The sequence below is a fragment of the Ascaphus truei genome, unplaced genomic scaffold, assembly GCF_040206685.1.
Source record: "Ascaphus truei isolate aAscTru1 unplaced genomic scaffold, aAscTru1.hap1 HAP1_SCAFFOLD_478, whole genome shotgun sequence".
Taxonomy (NCBI): Eukaryota; Metazoa; Chordata; class Amphibia; order Anura; family Ascaphidae; genus Ascaphus; species Ascaphus truei.
The window spans coordinates 184197-210360 of record NW_027456809.1 but is presented as its reverse complement, the minus strand read 5'-3'; the positions used below and the strand labels follow the sequence as shown (position 1 = coordinate 210360).

Here is a 26164-nt window from a genome sequence, read left to right as displayed (position 1 = left end):
GACACTGTATCATGGTAATACCCAGGATATACTGACACTGACACTGTATCATGTAATACCCAGGATATACTGACACTGTGACACTGTATCATGGTAATACCCAGGATATACTGACACTGTGACACTGACACTGTATCATGGTAATACCCAGGATATACTGACACTGTGACACTGTATCATGGTAATACCCAGGATACACTGACATTGTGACACTGTATCATGGTAATACCCAGGATATACTGACACTGTGACACTGTATCATGGTAATACCCAGGATATACTGACACTGTATCATGGTAATACCCAGGATATACTGACACTGTGACACTGTATCATGGTAATACCCAGGATATACAGTACTGACACTGTGACACTGTATCATGGTAATACCCAGGATATACTGACACTGTGACACTGTATCATGGTAATACCCAGGATATACTGACACTGTGACACTGTATCATGGTAATACCCAGGATATACTGACACTGTGACACTGTATCATGGTAATACCCAGGATATACTGACACTGTGACACTGTATCATGTAATACCCAGGATATACTGACACTGTGACACTGTATCATGTAATACCCAGGATATACTAACACTGTGACACTGTATCATGATAATACCCAGGAAATACTGACACTGTGACACTGTATCATGGTAATACCCAGGATATACTGACACTGTGACACTGTGACACTGTATCATGGTAATACCCAGGAAATACTGACACTGTGACACTGTATCATGGTAATACCCAGGATATACTGACACTGTGACACTGTGACACTGTATCATGGTAATACCCAGGATATACTGACACTGTGACACTGTATCATGGTAATACCCAGGATATACTGACACTGTGACACTGTATCATGGTAATACCCAGGATATACTGACACTGTGACACTGTATCATGGTAATACCCAGGATATACTGACACTGTGACACTGTATCATGTAATGCCCAGGATATACTGACACTGTGACACTGTATCATGGTAATACCCAGGATATACTGACACTGTGACACTGTATCATGGTAATACCCAGGATATACTGACACTGTGACACTGTATCATGGTAATACCCAGGATATACTGACACTGTGACACTGTATCATGGTAATACCCAGGATATACTGACACTGTGACACTGTATCATGTAATGCCCAGGATATACTGACACTGTGACACTGTATCATGGTAATACCCAGGATATACTGACACTGTGACACTGTATCATGGTAATACCCAGGATATACTGACACTGTGACACTGTATCATGGTAATACCCAGGATATACTGACACTGTGACACTGTATCATGGTAATACCCAGGATATACTGACACTGTGACACTGTATCATGGTAATACTTGTACCCAGGATACACGGACATTGTGACACTGTATCATGGTAATACCCAGGATATACTGACACTGTGACACTGTATCGTGGTAATACCCAGGATATACTGACACTGTGACACTGTATCATGGTAATACCCAGGATATACTGACACTGTGACACTGTATCATGTAATACCCAGGTTATACTGACACTGTGACACTGTATCATGGTAATACCCAGGATATACTGACACTGTATCATGGTAATACCCAGGATATACTGACACTGTGACACTGTATCATGGTAATACACAGGATATACTGACACTGTGACACTGTATCATGTAATACCCAGGATATACTGACACTGTGACACTGTATCATGTAATACCCAGGATATACTGACACTGTGACACTATCATGGTAATACACAGGATATACTGACACTGTGACACTGTATCATGTAATACCCAGGATATACTGTACTGACACTGTGACACTGTATCATGTAATACCCAGGATATACTGACACTGTGACACTGTATCATGGTAATACCCAGGATATACTGACACTGTGACACTGTATCATGGTAATACCCAGGATATACTGAAACTGTGACACTGTATCATGATAATACCCAGGATATACTGACACTGACACTGTATCATGGTAATACCCAGGATATACTGACACTGTGACACTGTGACACTGTATCATGTAATACCCAGGATACACGGACACTGTGACACTGTATCATGGTAATACCCAGGATATACTGACACTGTATCATGGTAATACCCAGGATATACTGACACTGTGACACTGTATCATGTAATACCCAGGATATACTGACACTGTATCATGTAATACCCAGGATATACTGACACTGTGACACTATCATGGTAATACACAGGATACACTGACATTGTGACACTGTATCATGGTAATACCCAGGATATACTGACACTGTGACACTGTATCATGTAATGCCCAGGATATACTGACACTGTGACACTGTATCATGGTAATACCCAGGATATACTGACACTGTGACACTGTATCATGGTAATACCCAGGATATACTGACACTGTGACACTGTATCATGGTAATACCCAGGATATACTGACACTGTGACACTGTATCATGATAATACCCAGGATACACGGACATTGTGACACTGTATCATGGTAATACCCAGGATATACTGACACTGTGACACTGTGACACTGTGACACTGTATCATGTAATACCCAGGATATACTGACACTGTGACACTGTATCATGTAATACCCAGGATATACTGACACTGTGACACTGTATCATGGTAATACCCAGGATATACTGACACTGTGACACTGTATCATGGTAATACCCAGGATATACTGACACTGTGACACTGTATCATGTAATACCCAGGATATACTGACACTGTGACACTGTATCATGGTAATACCCAGGATATACTGACACTGTGACACTGTATCATGTAATGCCCAGGATATACTGACACTGTGACACTGTATCATGGTAATACCCAGGATACACTGACACTGTGACACTGTATCATGGTAATACCCAGGATATACTGACACTGTGACACTGTGACACTGTATCATGGTAATACCCAGGATATACTGACACTGTGACACTGTATCATGTAATACCCAGGATATACTGACACTGTGACACTGTGACACTGTATCATGGTAATACCCAGGATACACTGACACTGTGACACTGACACTGTATCATGGTAATACCCAGGATATACTGACACTGTGACACTGTATCGTGGTAATACCCAGGATATACTGACACTGTGACACTGTATCGTGGTAATACCCAGGATATACTGACACTGTGACACTGTATCATGGTAATACCCAGGATATACTGACACTGTGACACTGTGACACTGTATCATGGTAATACCCAGGATATACTGACACTGTATCATGGTAATACCCAGGATATACTGACACTGTGACACTGTATCATGGTAATACCCAGGATATACTGACACTGTGACACTGTATCATGGTAATACCCAGGATATACTGACACTGACACTGTATCATGTAATACCCAGGATATACTGACACTGTGACACTGTATCATGGTAATACCCAGGATACACTGACATTGTGACACTGTATCATGGTAATACCCAGGATATACTGACACTGTGACACTGTATCATGGTAATACCCAGGATATACTGACACTGTGACACTGTATCATGTAATGCCCAGGATATACTGACACTGTGACACTGTATCATGGTAATACCCAGGATATACTGACACTGTGACACTGTATCATGGTAATACCCAGGATACACTGACACTGTGACACTGTATCATGGTAATACCCAGGATATACTGACACTGTGACACTGTATCATGTAATACCCAGGATATACTGACACTGTGACACTGTGACACTGTATCATGGTAATACCCAGGATATACTGACACTGTGACACTGTATCATGGTAATACCCAGGATATACTGACACTGTGACACTGTATCATGGTAATACCCAGGATACACTGACACTGTGACACTGTATCATGGTAATACCCAGGATATACTGACACTGTGACACTGTATCATGGTAATACCCAGGATATACTGACACTGTGACACTGTATCATGTAATACCCAGGATATACTGACACTGTGACACTGTGACACTGTATCATGGTAATACCCAGGATACACTGACACTGTGACACTGACACTGTATCATGGTAATACCCAGGATATACTGACACTGTGACACTGTATCGTGGTAATATCCAGGATATACTGACACTGTGACACTGTATCATGGTAATACCCAGGATATACTGACACTGTATCATGATAATACCCATTATACACGGACATTGTGACACTGTATCATGGTAATACCCAGGATATACTGACACTGTGACACTGTATCATGGTAATACCCAGGATATACTGACACTGTGACACTGTATCATGGTAATACCCAGGATATACTGACACTGTGACACTGTATCATGTAATACCCAGGATATACTGACACTGTGACACTGTATCATGGTAATACCCAGGATATACTGACACTGTGACACTGTATCATGGTAATACCCAGGATATACTGACACTGTGACACTGTATCATGGTAATACCCAGGATATACTGACACTGTGACACTGTATCATGGTAATACCCAGGATATACTGACACTGTGACACTGTATCATGGTAATACCCAGGATATACTGTACTAACACTGTGACACTGTATCATGGTAATACCCAGGATATACTGACACTGTGACACTGTATCATGGTAATACCCAGGATATACTGACACTGTGACACTGTATCATGGTAATACCCAGGATATACTGACACTGTGACACTGTATCATGGTAATACCCAGGATATACTGACACTGTGACACTGTATCATGGTAATACCCAGGATATACTGACACTGTGACACTGTATCATGTAATACCCAGGATACACGGACATTGTGACACTGTATCATGGTAATACCCAGGATATACTGACACTGTGACACTGTATCATGTAATACCCAGGATATACTGACACTGTGACACTGTATCATGTAATACCCAGGATACACGGACATTGTGACACTGTATCATGGTAATACCCAGGATATACTGACACTGTGACACTGTATCATGTAATACCCAGGATTTACTGACACTGTGACACTGTATCATGGTAATACCCAGGATATACTGACACTGTGACACTGTATCATTTAATACCCAGGATATACTGACACTGTGACACTGTATCATGGTAATACCCAGGATATACTGACACTGACACTGTATCATGGTAATACCCAGGATATACTGACACTGACACTGTATCATGGTAATACCCAGGATATACTGACACTGTGACACTGTATCATGATAATACACAGGATATACTGACACTGTGACACTGTATCATGGTAATACCCAGGATATACTGACACTGACACTGTATCATGGTAATACCCAGGATATACTGACACTGTGACACCGTGACACTGTATCATGGTAATACCCAGGATATACTGACACTGTGACACTGTGACACTGTATCATGGTAATACCCAGGATACACTGACACTGTGACACTGTATCATGTAATACCCAGGATATACTGACACTGTGACACTATCATGGTAATACACAGGATATACTGACACTGTGACACTGTATCATGTAATACCCAGGATATACTGACACTGTGACACTGTGACACTGTATCATGGTAATACCCAGGAAATACTGACACTGTGACACTGTATCATGGTAATACCCAGGATATACTGACACTGTGACACTGTGACACTGTATCATGGTAATACCCAGGATATACTGACACTGTGACACTGTATCATGGTAATACCCAGGATATACTGACACTGTGACACTGTATCATGGTAATACCCAGGATATACTGACACTGTGACACTGTATCATGGTAATACCCAGGATATACTGACACTGTGACACTGTATCATGTAATGCCCAGGATATACTGACACTGTGACACTGTATCATGGTAATACCCAGGATATACTGACACTGTGACACTGTATCATGGTAATACCCAGGATATACTGACACTGTGACACTGTATCATGGTAATACCCAGGATATACTGACACTGTGACACTGTATCATGGTAATACCCAGGATATACTGACACTGTGACACTGTATCATGTAATGCCCAGGATATACTGACACTGTGACACTGTATCATGGTAATACCCAGGATATACTGACACTGTGACACTGTATCATGGTAATACCCAGGATATACTGACACTGTGACACTGTATCATGGTAATACCCAGGATATACTGACACTGTGACACTGTATCATGGTAATACCCAGGATATACTGACACTGTGACACTGTATCATGGTAATACTTGTACCCAGGATACACGGACATTGTGACACTGTATCATGGTAATACCCAGGATATACTGACACTGTGACACTGTATCATGGTAATACCCAGGATATACTGACACTGTGACACTGTATCATGGTAATACCCAGGATATACTGACACTGTGACACTGTATCATGTAATACCCAGGTTATACTGACACTGTGACACTGTATCATGGTAATACCCAGGATATACTGACACTGTATCATGGTAATACCCAGGATATACTGACACTGTGACACTGTATCATGGTAATACACAGGATATACTGACACTGTGACACTGTATCATGTAATACCCAGGATATACTGACACTGTGACACTGTATCATGTAATACCCAGGATATACTGACACTGTGACACTATCATGGTAATACACAGGATATACTGACACTGTGACACTGTATCATGTAATACCCAGGATATACTGACACTGTGACACTGTATCATGTAATACCCAGGATATACTGACACTGTGACACTGTATCATGGTAATACCCAGGATATACTGACACTGTGACACTGTATCATGGTAATACCCAGGATATACTGACACTGTGACACTGTATCATGATAATACCCAGGATATACTGACACTGACACTGTATCATGGTAATACCCAGGATATACTGACACTGTGACACTGTGACACTGTATCATGTAATACCCAGGATACACGGACACTGTGACACTGTATCATGGTAATACCCAGGATATACTGACACTGTGACACTGTATCATGGTAATACCCAGGATATACTGACACTGACACTGTATCATGGTAATACCCAGGATATACTGACACTGTGACACTGTATCATGTATTACCCAGGATATACTGACACTGTATCATGTAATGCCCAGGATATACTGACACTGTGACACTGTATCATGGTAATACCCAGGATATACTGACACTGTGACACTGTATCATGGTAATACCCAGGATATACTGACACTGTGACACTGTATCATGGTAATACCCAGGATATACTGACACTGTGACACTGTATCATGGTAATACCCAGGATATACTGACACTGTGACACTGTATCATGGTAATACCCAGGATATACTGACACTGTGACACTGTATCATGATAATACCCAGGATACACGGACATTGTGACACTGTATCATGGTAATACCCAGGATATACTGACACTGTGACACTGTGACACTGTATCATGTAATACCCAGGATATACTGACACTGTGACACTGTATCATGTAATACCCAGGATATACTGACACTGTGACACTGTATCATGGTAATACCCAGGATATACTGACACTGTGACACTGTATCATGGTAATACCCAGGATATACTGACACTGTGACACTGTATCATGTAATACCCAGGATATACTGACACTGTGACACTGTATCATGGTAATACCCAGGATATACTGACACTGTGACACTGTATCATGTAATGCCCAGGATATACTGACACTGTGACACTGTATCATGGTAATACCCAGGATACACTGACACTGTGACACTGTATCATGGTAATACCCAGGATATACTGACACTGTGACACTGTGACACTGTATCATGGTAATACCCAGGATATACTGACACTGTGACACTGTATCATGTAATACCCAGGATATACTGACACTGTGACACTGTGACACTGTATCATGGTAATACCCAGGATACACTGACACTGTGACACTGACACTGTATCATGGTAATACCCAGGATATGCTGACACTGTGACACTGTATCGTGGTAATACCCAGGATATACTGACACTGTGACACTATATCGTGGTAATACCCAGGATATACTGACACTGTGACACTGTATCATGGTAATACCCAGGATATACTGACACTGTGACACTGTGACACTGTATCATGGTAATACCCAGGATATACTGACACTGTATCATGGTAATACCCAGGATATACTGACACTGTGACACTGTATCATGGTAATACCCAGGATATACTGACACTGTGACACTGTATCATGGTAATACCCAGGATATACTGACACTGACACTGTATCATGTAATACCCAGGATATACTGACACTGTGACACTGTATCATGGTAATACCCAGGATACACTGACATTGTGACACTGTATCATGGTAATACCCAGGATATACTGACACTGTGACACTGTATCATGGTAATACCCAGGATATACTGACACTGTGACACTGTATCATGGTAATACCCAGGATATACTGACACTGTGACACTGTATCATGGTAATACCCAGGATATACTGACACTGTGACACTGTATCATGGTAATACCCAGGATACACTGACACTGTGACACTGTATCATGGTAATACCCAGGATATACTGACACTGTGACACTGTATCATGTAATACCCAGGATATACTGACACTGTGACACTGTGACACTGTATCATGGTAATACCCAGGATATACTGACACTGTGACACTGTATCATGGTAATACCCAGGATATACTGACACTGTGACACTGTATCATGGTAATACCCAGGATACACTGACACTGTGACACTGTATCATGGTAATACCCAGGATATACTGACACTGTGACACTGTGACACTGTATCATGGTAATACCCAGGATATACTGACACTGTGACACTGTATCATGTAATACCCAGGATATACTGACACTGTGACACTGTATCATGTAATACCCAGGATATACTGACACTGTGACACTGTGACACTGTATCATGGTAATACCCAGGATATACTGACACTGTGACACTGTATCATGGTAATACCCAGGATATACTGACACTGTGACACTGTATCATGGTAATACCCAGGATACACTGACACTGTGACACTGTATCATGGTAATACCCAGGATATACTGACACTGTGACACTGTGACACTGTATCATGGTAATACCCAGGATATACTGACACTGTGACACTGTATCATGTACTACCCAGGATATACTGACACTGTGACACTGTATCATGGTAATACCCAGGATACACTGACACTGTGACACTGACACTGTATCATGGTAATACCCAGGATATACTGACACTGTGACACTGTATCGTGGTAATATCCAGGATATACTGACACTGTGACACTGTATCATGGTAATACCCAGGATATACTGACACTGTATCATGATAATACCCATTATACACGGACATTGTGACACTGTATCATGGTAATACCCAGGATATACTGACACTGTGACACTGTATCATGGTAATACCCAGGATATACTGACACTGTGACACTGTATCATGGTAATACCCAGGATATACTGACACTGTGACACTGTATCATGTAATACCCAGGATATACTGACACTGACACTGTATCATGGTAATACCCAGGATATACTGACACTGTGACACTGTATCATGGTAATACCCAGGATATACTGACACTGTGACACTGTATCATGGTAATACCCAGGATATACTGACACTGTGACACTGTATCATGGTAATACCCAGGATATACTGACACTGTGACACTGTATCATGGTAATACCCAGGATATACTGTACTAACACTGTGACACTGTATCATGGTAATACCCAGGATTTACTGACACTGTGACACTGTATCATGGTAATACCCAGGATATACTGACACTGTGACACTGTATCATGGTAATACCCAGGATATACTGACACTGTGACACTGTATCATGGTAATACCCAGGATATACTGACACTGTGACACTGTATCATGGTAATACCCAGGATATACTGACACTGTGACACTGTATCATGTAATACCCAGGATACACGGACATTGTGACACTGTATCATGGTAATACCCAGGATATACTGACACTGTGACACTGTATCATGTAATACCCAGGATATACTGACACTGTGACACTGTATCATGTAATACCCAGGATACACGGACATTGTGACACTGTATCATGGTAATACCCAGGATATACTGACACTGTGACACTGTATCATGTAATACCCAGGATATACTGACACTGTGACACTGTATCATGATAATACCCAGGATACACGGACATTGTGACACTGTATCATGGTAATACCCAGGATATACTGACACTGTGACACTGTATCATGGTAATACCCAGGATATACTGACACTGTGACACTGTATCATGTAATACCCAGGTTATACTGACACTGTGACACTGTATCATGGTAATACCCAGGATATACTGACACTGTGACACTGTATCATGGTAATACCCAGGATATACTGACACTGACACTGTATCATGGTAATACCCAGGATATACTGACACTGACACTGTATCATGGTAATACCCAGGATATACTGACACTGTGACACTGTATCATGATAATACACAGGATATACTGACACTGTGACACTGTATCATGGTAATACCCAGGATATACTGACACTGACACTGTATCATGGTAATACCCAGGATATACTGACACTGTGACACCGTGACACTGTATCATGGTAATACCCAGGATATACTGACACTGTGACACTGTGACACTGTATCATGGTAATACCCAGGATACACTGACACTGTGACACTGTATCATGTAATACCCAGGATATACTGACACTGTGACACTGTATCATGTAATACCCAGGATATACTGACACTGTGACACTATCATGGTAATACACAGGATATACTGACACTGTGACACTATCATGGTAATACACAGGATATACTGACACTGTGACACTGTATCATGTAATACCCAGGATATACTGACACTGTGACACTGTATCATGTAATACCCAGGATATACTGACACTGTGACACTGTATCATGGTAATACCCAGGATATACTGACACTGTGACACTGTATCATGGTAATACCCAGGATATACTGACACTGTGACACTGTATCATGATAATACCCAGGATATACTGACACTGACACTGTATCATGGTAATACCCAGGATATACTGACACTGTGACACTGTGACACTGTATCATGTAATACCCAGGATATACTGACACTGTGACACTGTATCATGGTAATACCCAGGATATACTGACACTGTATCATGGTAATACCCAGGATATACTGACACTGTGACACTGTATCATGTAATACCCAGGATATACTGACACTGTGACACTGTATCATGTAATACCCAGGATATACTGACACTGTGACACTATCATGGTAATACACAGGATACACTGACATTGTGACACTGTATCATGGTAATACCCAGGATATACTGACACTGTGACACTGTATCATGTAATGCCCAGGATATACTGACACTGTGACACTGTATCATGGTAATACCCAGGATATACTGACACTGTGACACTGTATCATGGTAATACCCAGGATATACTGACACTGTGACACTGTATGATGGTAATACCCAGGATATACTGACACTGTGACACTGTATCATGGTAATACCCAGGATATACTGACACTGTGACACTGTATCATGGTAATACCCAGGATACACTGACACTGTGACACTGTATCATGGTAATACCCAGGATATACTGACACTGTGACACTGTATCATGTAATACCCAGGATATACTGACACTGTGACACTGTGACACTGTATCATGGTAATACCCAGGATATACTGACACTGTGACACTGTATCATGGTAATACCCAGGATATACTGACACTGTGACACTGTATCATGGTAATACCCAGGATACACTGACACTGTGACACTGTATCATGGTAATACCCAGGATATACTGACACTGTGACACTGTGACACTGTATCATGGTAATACCCAGGATATACTGACACTGTGACACTGTATCATGTAATACCCAGGATATACTGACACTGTGACACTGTGACACTGTATCATGGTAATACCCAGGATACACTGACACTGTGACACTGACACTGTATCATGGTAATACCCAGGATATACTGACACTGTGACACTGTATCGTGGTAATATCCAGGATATACTGACACTGTGACACTGTATCATGGTAATACCCAGGATATACTGACACTGTATCATGATAATACCCATTATACACGGACATTGTGACACTGTATCATGGTAATACCCAGGATATACTGACACTGTATCATGGTAATACCCAGGATATACTGACACTGTGACACTGTATCATGGTAATACCCAGGATATACTGACACTGTGACACTGTATCATGTAATACCCAGGATATACTGACACTGACACTGTATCATGGTAATACCCAGGATATACTGACACTGTGACACTGTATCGTGGTAATATCCAGGATATACTGACACTGTGACACTGTATCATGGTAATACCCAGGATATACTGACACTGTATCATGATAATACCCATTATACACGGACATTGTGACACTGTATCATGGTAATACCCAGGATATACTGACACTGTATCATGGTAATACCCAGGATATACTGACACTGTGACACTGTATCATGGTAATACCCAGGATATACTGACACTGTGACACTGTATCATGTAATACCCAGGATATACTGACACTGACACTGTATCATGGTAATACCCAGGATATACTGACACTGTGACACTGTATCATGGTAATACCCAGGATATACTGACACTGTGACACTGTATCATGGTAATACCCAGGATATACTGACACTGTGACACTGTATCATGGTAATACCCAGGATATACTGACACTGTGACACTGTATCATGGTAATACCCAGGATATACTGTACTAACACTGTGACACTGTATCATGGTAATACCCAGGATATACTGACACTGTGACACTGTATCATGGTAATACCCAGGATATACTGACACTGTGACACTGTGACACTGTATCATGGTAATACCCAGGATATACTGACACTGTATCATGGTAATACCCAGGATATACTGACACTGTGACACTGTATCATGTAATACCCAGGATACACGGACATTGTGACACTGTATCATGGTAATACCCAGGATATACTGACACTGTGACACTGTATCATGTAATACCCATGATATACTGACACTGTGACACTGTATCATGTAATACCCAGGATACACGGACATTGTGACACTGTATCATGGTAATACCCAGGATATACTGACACTGTGACACTGTATCATGTAATACCCAGGATATACTGACACTGTGACACTGTATCATGATAATACCCAGGATACACGGACATTGTGACACTGTATCATGGTAATACCCAGGATATACTGACACTGTGACACTGTATCATGGTAATACCCAGGATATACTGACACTGTGACACTGTATCATGTAATACCCAGGATATACTGACACTGTGACACTGTATCATGGTAATACCCAGGATATACTGACACTGACACTGTATCATGGTAATACCCAGGATATACTGACACTGACACTGTATCATGGTAATACCCAGGATATACTGACACTGTGACACTGTATCATGATAATACACAGGATATACTGACACTGTGACACTATCATGGTAATACACAGGATATACTGACACTGTGACACTATCATGGTAATACACAGGATATACTGACACTGTGACACTGTATCATGTAATACCCAGGATATACTGACACTGTGACACTGTATCATGTAATACCCAGGATATACTGACACTGTGACACTGTATCATGGTAATACCCAGGATATACTGACACTGTGACACTGTATCATGGTAATACCCAGGATATACTGACACTGTGACACTGTATCATGATAATACCCAGGATATACTGACACTGACACTGTATCATGGTAATACCCAGGATATACTGACACTGTGACACTGTGACACTGTATCATGTAATACCCAGGATATACTGACACTGTGACACTGTATCATGGTAATACCCAGGATATACTGACACTGTATCATGGTAATACCCAGGATATACTGACACTGTGACACTGTATCATGTAATACCCAGGATATACTGACACTGTGACACTGTATCATGTAATACCCAGGATATACTGACACTGTGACACTATCATGGTAATACACAGGATACACTGACATTGTGACACTGTATCATGGTAATACCCAGGATATACTGACACTGTGACACTGTATCATGTAATGCCCAGGATATACTGACACTGTGACACTGTATCATGGTAATACCCAGGATATACTGACACTGTGACACTGTATCATGGTAATACCCAGGATATACTGACACTGTGACACTGTATGATGGTAATACCCAGGATATACTGACACTGTGACACTGTATCATGGTAATACCCAGGATATACTGACACTGTGACACTGTATCATGGTAATACCCAGGATACACTGACACTGTGACACTGTATCATGGTAATACCCAGGATATACTGACACTGTGACACTGTATCATGTAATACCCAGGATATACTGACACTGTGACACTGTGACACTGTATCATGGTAATACCCAGGATATACTGACACTGTGACACTGTATCATGGTAATACCCAGGATATACTGACACTGTGACACTGTATCATGGTAATACCCAGGATACACTGACACTGTGACACTGTATCATGGTAATACCCAGGATATACTGACACTGTGACACTGTGACACTGTATCATGGTAATACCCAGGATATACTGACACTGTGACACTGTATCATGTAATACCCAGGATATACTGACACTGTGACACTGTGACACTGTATCATGGTAATACCCAGGATACACTGACACTGTGACACTGACACTGTATCATGGTAATACCCAGGATATACTGACACTGTGACACTGTATCGTGGTAATATCCAGGATATACTGACACTGTGACACTGTATCATGGTAATACCCAGGATATACTGACACTGTATCATGATAATACCCATTATACACGGACATTGTGACACTGTATCATGGTAATACCCAGGATATACTGACACTGTATCATGGTAATACCCAGGATATACTGACACTGTGACACTGTATCATGGTAATACCCAGGATATACTGACACTGTGACACTGTATCATGTAATACCCAGGATATACTGACACTGACACTGTATCATGGTAATACCCAGGATATACTGACACTGTGACACTGTATCGTGGTAATATCCAGGATATACTGACACTGTGACACTGTATCATGGTAATACCCAGGATATACTGACACTGTATCATGATAATACCCATTATACACGGACATTGTGACACTGTATCATGGTAATACCCAGGATATACTGACACTGTATCATGGTAATACCCAGGATATACTGACACTGTGACACTGTATCATGGTAATACCCAGGATATACTGACACTGTGACACTGTATCATGTAATACCCAGGATATACTGACACTGACACTGTATCATGGTAATACCCAGGATATACTGACACTGTGACACTGTATCATGGTAATACCCAGGATATACTGACACTGTGACACTGTATCATGGTAATACCCAGGATATACTGACACTGTGACACTGTATCATGGTAATACCCAGGATATACTGACACTGTGACACTGTATCATGGTAATACCCAGGATATACTGTACTAACACTGTGACACTGTATCATGGTAATACCCAGGATATACTGACACTGTGACACTGTATCATGGTAATACCCAGGATATACTGACACTGTGACACTGTGACACTGTATCATGGTAATACCCAGGATATACTGACACTGTATCATGGTAATACCCAGGATATACTGACACTGTGACACTGTATCATGTAATACCCAGGATACACGGACATTGTGACACTGTATCATGGTAATACCCAGGATATACTGACACTGTGACACTGTATCATGTAATACCCATGATATACTGACACTGTGACACTGTATCATGTAATACCCAGGATACACGGACATTGTGACACTGTATCATGGTAATACCCAGGATATACTGACACTGTGACACTGTATCATGTAATACCCAGGATATACTGACACTGTGACACTGTATCATGATAATACCCAGGATACACGGACATTGTGACACTGTATCATGGTAATACCCAGGATATACTGACACTGTGACACTGTATCATGGTAATACCCAGGATATACTGACACTGTGACACTGTATCATGTAATACCCAGGATATACTGACACTGTGACACTGTATCATGGTAATACCCAGGATATACTGACACTGACACTGTATCATGGTAATACCCAGGATATACTGACACTGACACTGTATCATGGTAATACCCAGGATATACTGACACTGTGACACTGTATCATGATAATACACAGGATATACTGACACTGTGACACTGTATCATGGTAATACCCAGGATATACTGACACCGACACTGTATCATGGTAATACCCAGGATATACTGACACTGTGACACCGTGACACTGTATCATGGTAATACCCAGGATATACTGACACTGTGACACTGTGACACTGTATCATGGTAATACCCAGGATATACTGACACTGACACTGTATCATGGTAATACCCAGGATATACTGACACTGACACTGTATCATGGTAATACCCAGGATATACTGACACTGTGACACTGTATCATGATAATACACAGGATATACTGACACTGTGACACTGTATCATGGTAATACCCAGGATATACTGACACTGACACTGTATCATGGTAATACCCAGGATATACTGACACTGTGACACCGTGACACTGTATCATGGTAATACCCAGGATATACTGACACTGTGACACTGTGACACTGTATCATGGTAATACCCAGGATATACTGACACTGTGACACTGTATCATGGTAATACCCAGGATATACTGACACTGTGACACTGTATCATGGTAATACCCAGGATATACTGACACTGTGACACTGTATCATGGTAATACCCAGGATATACTGACACTGTGACACTGTATCATGGTAATACCCAGGATATACTGACACTGTGACACTGTGACACTGTATCATGTAATACCCAGGATATACTGACACTGTGACACTGTGACACTGTATCATGGTAATACCCAGGATACACTGACATTGTGACACTGTATCATGGTAATACCCAGGATATACTGACACTGTGACACTGTATCATGGTAATACCCAGGATATACTGACACTGTGACACTGTATCATGATAATACACAGGATATACTGACACTGTGACACTGTATCATGGTAATACCCAGGATATACTGACACTGACACTGTATCATGGTAATACCCAGGATATACTGACACTGTGACACCGTGACACTGTATCATGGTAATACCCAGGATATACTGACACTGTGACACTGTGACACTGTATCATGGTAATACCCAGGATATACTGACACTGTGATACTGTATCATGTAATACCCAGGATATACTGACACTGTGACACTGTGACACTGTATCATGGTAATACCCAGGATACACTGACATTGTGACACTGTATCATGGTAATACCCAGGATATACTGACACTGTGACACTGTATCATGGTAATACCCAGGATATACTGACACTGTGACACTGTATCATGATAATACACAGGATATACTGACACTGTGACACTGTATCATGTAATACCCAGGATATACTGACACTGTGACACTGTGACACTGTATCATGGTAATACCCAGGATACACTGACATTGTGACACTGTATCATGGTAATACCCAGGATATACTGACACTGTGACACTGTATCATGGTAATACCCAGGATATACTGACACTGTGACACTGTATCATGATAATACACAGGATATACTGACACTGACACTGTATCATGGTAATACCCAGGATATACTGACACTGTGACACCGTGACACTGTATCATGGTAATACCCAGGATATACTGACACTGTGACACTGTGACACTGTATCATGGTAATACCCAGGATACACTGACACTGTGACACTGACACTGTATCATGGTAATACCCAGGATATACTGACACTGTGACACTGTATCATGGTAATACCCAGGATATACTGACACTGTGACACTGTATCATAGTAATACCCAGGATATACTGACACTGTGTCATGGTAATACCCAGGATACACTGACACTGTGACACTGTGTCATGGTAATACCCAGGATATACTGACACTGTGACACTGTATAATGTGTGGCAAGACGGCATTGCGGTAGGGTCAGAAAGGCCCCACACTGCGCTATTTAGGCTATAACAAATACCTTTGGGGTTTATTTCTCCACATCCAACTTAACATAATAGACACACTGTCCCTTTAAGGGCAAAACACAAACCATCAAAATCCCTACTCCACAGTGAGGCCGAGGCCCTGCTGCCTCAGTCAGCGCGCCCTACCGCCTCAGTCAGCGCGCCCTACCGCCTCAGTCAGCGCGCCCTACCGCGGCGGCATGTGGAGAGGCACTTCAGGCTGACTTTGGTTTATAAGGAGCATTTTTGCGTGCGGGGGGCATGGCCAAAACGGGTGGGGCCATATCTTTGCAGCTCCCTGCCCCCCCACCCGGTCTCTGCAGCTCCCCGCAAACTCAGACACCCCCCCTCTCCCAAGTGCCCCGTCTCCCATCAGCAAACACAGGGAAATGGGGAGCGCAGGATATGGGGGTCTTCTGTAGCAGAGTATGTACCGCAGGTTCCTTGTAGACAAGCTCTGCGTCCAGTAGACCTGGGGAACCGTATCACGCTGCGTCCTTACCGGGGAAAGCCTCTCCCTCCTGGCAGCATACTCACTGACTGTAATCAGGAGCGGGGAATTATTAACCCGGTGAACCTGCAGCTAGCCTCTCCCTCCTGGCAGCATACTCACTGACTGTAATCAGGAGCGGGGAATTATTAACCAGGTGAACCTGCAGCTAGCCTCTCCCTCCTGGCAGCATACTCACTGACTGTAATCAGGAGCGGGGAATTATTAACCAGGTGAACCTGCAGCTAGCCTCTCCCTCCTGGCAGCATACTCACTGACTGTAATCAGGAGCGGGGAATTATTAACCAGGTGAACCTGCAGCTAGCCTCTCCCTCCTGGCAGCATACTCACTGACTGTAATCAGGAGCGGGGAATTATTAACCAGGTGAACCTGCAGCTAGCCTCTCCCTCCTGGCAGCATACTCACTGACTGTAATCAGGAGCGGGGAATTATTAACCAGGTGAACCTGCAGCTAGCCTCTCCCTCCTGGCAGCATACTCACTGACTGTAATCAGGAGCGGGGAATTATTAACCAGGTGAACCTGCAGCTAGCCTCTCCCTCCTGGCAGCATACTCACTGACTGTAATCAGGAGCTGGGAATTATTAACCAGGTGAACCTGCAGCTAGCCTCTCCCTCCTGGCAGCATACTCACTGACTGTAATCAGGAGCGGGGAATTATTAACCAGGTGAACCTGCAGCTAGCCTCTCCCTCCTGGCAGCATACTCACTGACTGTAATCAGGAGCGGGGAATTATTAACCAGGTGAACCTGCAGCTAGCCTCTCCCTCCTGGCAGCATACTCACTGACTGTAATCAGGAGCGGGAAATTATTAACCAGGTGAACCTGCAGCTAGCCTCTCCCTCCTGGCAGCATACTCACTGACTGTAATCAGGAGCGGGAAATTATTAACCACGTGAACCTGCAGCTAGCCTCTCCCTCCTGGCAGCATACTCACTGACTGTAATCAGGAGCGGGGAATTATTAACCAGGTGAACCTGCAGCTAGCCTCTCCCTCCTGGCAGCATACTCACTGACTGTAATCAGGAGCGGGGAATTATTAACCAGGTGAACCTGCAGCTAGCCTCTCCCTCCTGGCAGCATACTCATTGACTGTAATCAGGAGCGGGGAATTATTAACCAGGTGAACCTGCAGCTAGCCTCTCCCTCCTGGCAGCATACTCACTGACTGTAATCAGGAGCGGGAAATTATTAACCAGGTGAACCTGCAGCTAGCCTCTCCCTCCTGGCAGCATACTCACTGATTGTAATCAGGAGTGGGGAATTATTAACCAGGTGAACCTGCAGCTAGCCTCTCCCTCCTGGCAGCATACTCACTGACTGTAATCAGGAGCGGGGAATTATTAACCAGGTGAACCTGCAGCTAGCCTCTCCCTCCTGGCAGCATACTCACTGACTGTAATCAGGAGCGGGGAATTATTAACCAGGTGAACCTGCAGCTAGCCTCTCCCTCCTGGCAGCATACTCACTGACTGTAATCAGGAGCGGGGAATTATTAACCAGGTGAACCTGCAGCTAGCCTCTCCCTCCTGGCAGCATACTCACTGACTGTAATCAGGAGCGGGGAATTATTAACCAGGTGAACCTGCAGCTAGCCTCTCCCTCCTGGCAGCATACTCACTGACTGTAATCAGGAGCGGGGAATTATTAACCAGGTGAACCTGCAACTAGCCTCTCCCTCCTGGCAGCATACTCACTGACTGTAATCAGGAGCGGGGAATTATTAACCAGGTGAACCTGCAGCTAGCCTCTCCCTCCTGGCAGCATACTCACTGACTGTAATCAGGAGCGGGGAATTATTAACCAGGTGAACCTGCAGCTAGCCTCTCCCTCCTGGCAGCATACTCACTGACTGTAATCAGGAGCGGGGAATTATTAACCAGGTGAACCTGCAGCTAGCCTCTCCCTCCTGGCAGCATACTCACTGACTGTAATCAGGAGCGGGGAATTATTAACCAGGTGAACCTGCAGCTAGCCTCTCCCTCCTGGCAGCATACTCACTGACTGTAATCAGGAGCGGGGAATTATTAACCAGGTGAACCTGCAGCTAGCCTCTCCCTCCTGGCAGCATACTCACTGACTGTAATCAGGAGCGGGGAATTATTAACCAGGTGAACCTGCAGCTAGCCTCTCCCTCCTGGCAGCATACTCACTGACTGTAATCAGGAGCGGGGAATTATTAACCAGGTGAACCTGCAGCTAGCCTCTCCCTCCTGGCAGCATACTCACTGACTGTAATCAGGAGCGGGGAATTATTAACCAGGTGAACCTGCAGCTAGCCTCTCCCTCCTGGCAGCATACTCACTGACTGTAATCAGGAGCGGGGAATTATTAACCAGGTGAACCTGCAGCTAGCCTCTCCCTCCTGGCAGCATACTCACTGACTGTAATCAGGAGCGGGGAATTATTAACCAGGTGAACCTGCAGCTAGCCTCTCCCTCCTGGCAGCATACTCACTGACTGTAATCAGGAGCTGGGAATTATTAACCAGGTGAACCTGCAGCTAGCCTCTCCCTCCTGGCAGCATACTCACTGACTGTAATCAGGAGCGGGGAATTATTAACCAGGTGAACCTGCAGCTAGCCTCTCCAGAGGAGTTTAACCTCCTGTGTGCTGGAAAGCACACATACTGCACCTCTCTGTAGCATACAGAATCCATGACTGTCACATGATAATACCCAGAATTCACTGGCTCAGACACTACTGTATTTCATGATAATGCCTAGGAGACATTGCAATACTGTATCATGATAATACCCAGGATAAAACATACAGAACACCTACAAGCTCAAATTGAACCCCCAAAATACCCACAACATATATATAAGCATATAAGTTTCACAGAGGAGTGCTACTGAGCATGGCAATATATATTTAAAACCAGAGACATAACATAAAACACAGACAAAGCTCAGTGCACATCCAGAAAAACTTATATACGGTACAGTGCATAAATATACATGTATAAATAACTAATAAATAAAATGGTCTTTTAGTTTAACATTTTGGCCAAATTGTTGTAAGCCCTTGAGCCAAACTTCACGGCAGACCACGTTTCAAACTTATATGCTTATATATATGTTGTGGGTATTTTGGGGGTTCAATTTGAGCTTGTAGGTGTTCTGTATGTTTTATAATTCTTGTGCAGCTAGTCTTGGCTGTTTTGGAGGGTGGCAACCTCCTATCCAATTGAAGCTCACTCCCTCCCACATTTAAATGGTTAAAAGCTCACTCCATGGCATCTCCCACTATCAGGGGAACTTGCCTGCATGCAGTGTGATTGTGACACATCTATTACAGAGTGCTTTTCCTGGTAATGTACAGGTTAATAAAAGCTTCAATCAGACTTAGAACTTTTGCAACTTATACTGACAGATTTATTATAAATCATTCTTCCTGGCAATGCACAGGTTATTAAGAATTTATATCAGTGTAGGGATCCTTGAACGTGGTCTGCCGTGAAGTTTGGCTCAAGGGCTTACAACAATTTGGCCAAAATGTTAAACTAAAAGACCATTTTATTTATTAGTTATTTATACATGTATATTTAGGCACTGTACCGTATATAAGTATTTCTGGATGTGCACTGAGCTTTGTCTGTGTTTTATGTTAATACCCAGGATACACTGACCGAGACACTGTCCCCCTCTTTACTCTGCGTGTCTCTGGCACTGAGGGGTTCAGGCTGCGGTCCCCCTCTTTACTCTGCGTGTCTCTGGCACTGAGGGGTTCAGGCTGGGGTCCCCCTCTTTACTCTGCGTGTCTCTGGCACTGAGGGGTTCAGGCTGGGGTCCCCCTCTTTACGCTGCATGTCTCTTTCCTACACAGAGAAGCTGTGGACAGCCCCAGAGATCCTACGCATGGGAAGACCCCTTCCTCAGGGAACACAGAGGGGGGATGTGTACAGCTTTGGGGTCATCCTTCAGGAGATCGCTCTGAGAAACGGGTCCTTCTACATCCAGGGCATGGACCTCAGCCCCAAAGGTACCGAGCGGGATACATTATATCAATAAGAGACACTTACATGCTAAGTGACACCTATAAGCATGTAGCCATGTGCTATCATACAGTATAACACTGTGCCATGTGCTATCATAACAGTATAACACTGTGCCATGTGCTATCATAACAGTATAACACTGTGCCATGTGCTATCATACAGTATAACACTGTGCCATGTGCTATCATACAGTATAACACTGTGCCATGTGCTATCATACAGTATAACGCTGTGCCATGTGCTATCATACAGTATAACACTGTGCCATGTGCTATCATACAGTATAACACTGTGCCATGTGCTATCATACAGTATAACGCTGTGCCATGTGCTATCATACAGTGTAACACTGTGCCATGTGCTATCATAACAGTATAACACTGTGCCATGTGCTATCATACAGTATAACACTGTGCCATGTGCTATCATACAGTATAACACTGTGCCATGTGCTATCATACAGTATAACACTGTGCCATGTGCTATCATACAGTATAACACTGTGCCATGTGCTATCATACAGTATAACGCTGTGCCATGTGCTATCAAACAGTATAACGCTGTGCCATGTGCCATCATACAGTATAACGCTGTGCCATGTGCTATCATACAGTATAACACTGTGCCATGTGCTATCATACAGTATAACACTGTGCCATGTGCTATCATACAGTATAACACTGTGCCATGTGCTATCATACAGTATAACGCTGTGCCATGTGCTATCATACAGTATAACGCTGTGCCATGTGCTATCATACAGTATAACACTGTGCCATGTGCTATCATAACAGTATAACGCTGTGCCATGTGCTATCATATAGTATAACACTGTGCCATGTGCTATCATACAGTATAACACTGTGCCATGTGCTATCATAACAGTATAACACTGTGCCATGTGCTATCATACAGTATAACACTGTGCCATGTGCTATCATACAGTATAACACTGTGCCATGTGCTATCATACAGTATAACACTGTGCCATGTGCTATCATACAGTATAACGCTGTGCCATGTGCTATCATACAGTATAACACTGTGCCATGTGCTATCATACAGTATAACACAGTGCCATGTGCTATCATAACTGTATAACACTGTGCCATGTGCTATCATACAGTATAACACTGTGCCATGTGCTATCATACAGTATAACACTGTGCCATGTGCTATCATACAGTATAACACTGTGCCATGTGCTATCATACAGTATAACGCTGTGCCATGTGCTATCATACAGTATAACACTGTGCCATGTGCTATCATACAGTATAACACTGTGCCATGTGCTATCATATAGTATAACACTGTGCCATGTGCTATCATACAGTATAACACTGTGCCATGTGCTATCATAACAGTATAACACTGTGCCATGTGCTATCATACAGTATAACACTGTGCCATGTGCTATCATACAGTATAACACTGTGCCATGTGCTATCATACAGTATAACACTGTGCCATGTGCTATCATACAGTATAACACTGTGCCATGTGCTATCATACAGTATAACACTGTGCCATGTGCTATCATACAGTATAACGCTGTGCCATGTGCTATCATACAGTATAACGCTGTGCCATGTGCTATCATACAGTATAACACTGTGCCATGTGCTATCATACAGTATAACGCTGTGCCATGTGCTATCATACAGTATAACACTGTGCCATGTGCTATCATACAGTATAACACTGTGCCATGTGCTATCATAACTATATAACACTGTGCCATGTGCTATCATAACAGTATAACACTGTGCCATGTGCTATCATACAGTATAACACTGTGCCATGTGCTATCATACAGTATAACACTGTGCCATGTGCTATCATACAGTATAACACTGTGCCATGTGCTATCATACAGTATAACATTGTGTCATGTGCTATCATACAGTATAACACTGTGCCATGTGCTATCACAACTATATAACGCTGTGCCATGTGCTATCATACAGTATAACACTGTGCCATGTGCTATCATACAGTATAACATTGTGCCATGTGCTATCATACAGTATAACACTGTGCCATGTGCTATCATAACTATATAACACTGTGCCATGTGCTATCATAACAGTATAACACTGTGCCATGTGCTATCATATAGTATAACACTGTGCCATGTGCTATCATACAGTATAACTCTGTGCCATGTGCTATCATACAGTATAACACTGTGCCATGTGCTATCATACAGTATAACACTGTGCCATGTGCTATCATACAGTATAACATTGTGCCATGTGCTATCATACAGTATAACACTGTGCCATGTGCTATCATAACTATATAACGCTGTGCCATGTGCTATCATACAGTATAACACTGTGCCATGTGCTATCATACAGTATAACATTGTGCCATGTGCTATCATACAGTATAACACTGTGCCATGTGCTTTCATAACTATATAACACTGTGCCATGTGCTATCATACAGTATAACACTGTGCCATGTGCTATCATACAGTATAACATTGTGCCATGTGCTATCATACAGTATAACACTGTGCCATGTGCTATCATAACTATATAACACTGTGCCATGTGCTATCATACAGTATAACACTGTGCCATGTGCTATCATAACTATATAACACTGTGCCATGTGCTATCATACAGTATAACACTGTGCCATGTGCTATCATAACTATATAACACTGTGCCATGTGCTATCATACAGTATAACATTGTGCCATGTGCTATCATACAGTATAACACTGTGCCATGTGCTATCATACAGTATAACACTGTGCCATGTGCTATCATACAGTATAACACTGTGCCATGTGCTATCATAACTATATAACACTGTGCCATGTGCTATCATACAGTATAACATTGTGCCATGTGCTATCATACAGTATAACACTGTGCCATGTGCTATCATACAGTATAACACTGTGCCATGTGCTATCATACAGTATAACATTGTGCCATGTGCTATCATACAGTATAACACTGTGCCATGTGCTATCATAACTATATAACACTGTGCCATGTGCTATCATAACAGTATAACGCTGTGCCATGTGCTATCATACAGTATAACACTGTGCCATGTGCTATCATACAGTATAACACTGTGCCATGTGCTATCATAACTATATAACGCTGTGCCATGTGCTATCATACAGTATAACACTGTGCCATGTGCTATCATACAGTATAACACTGTGCCATGTGCTATCATAACTATATAACACTGTGCCATGTGCTATCATACAGTATAACACTGTGCCATGTGCTATCA

General features: G+C 42.6%; 1 protein-coding gene across 1 annotated transcript in view; it reads left to right on the top strand.

Moving 5' to 3' along the window:
• The window catches only part of LOC142484949 (atrial natriuretic peptide receptor 2-like), a 203079-nt gene that overhangs the window by 47313 nt on the left and 129602 nt on the right, over positions 1-26164 (top strand). The window contains exon 8 of the mRNA XM_075584203.1: positions 22726-22881. Coding sequence (XP_075440318.1) covers positions 22726-22881 — 156 coding nt within the window. The remainder of the gene's footprint in view (positions 1-22725; positions 22882-26164) is intronic.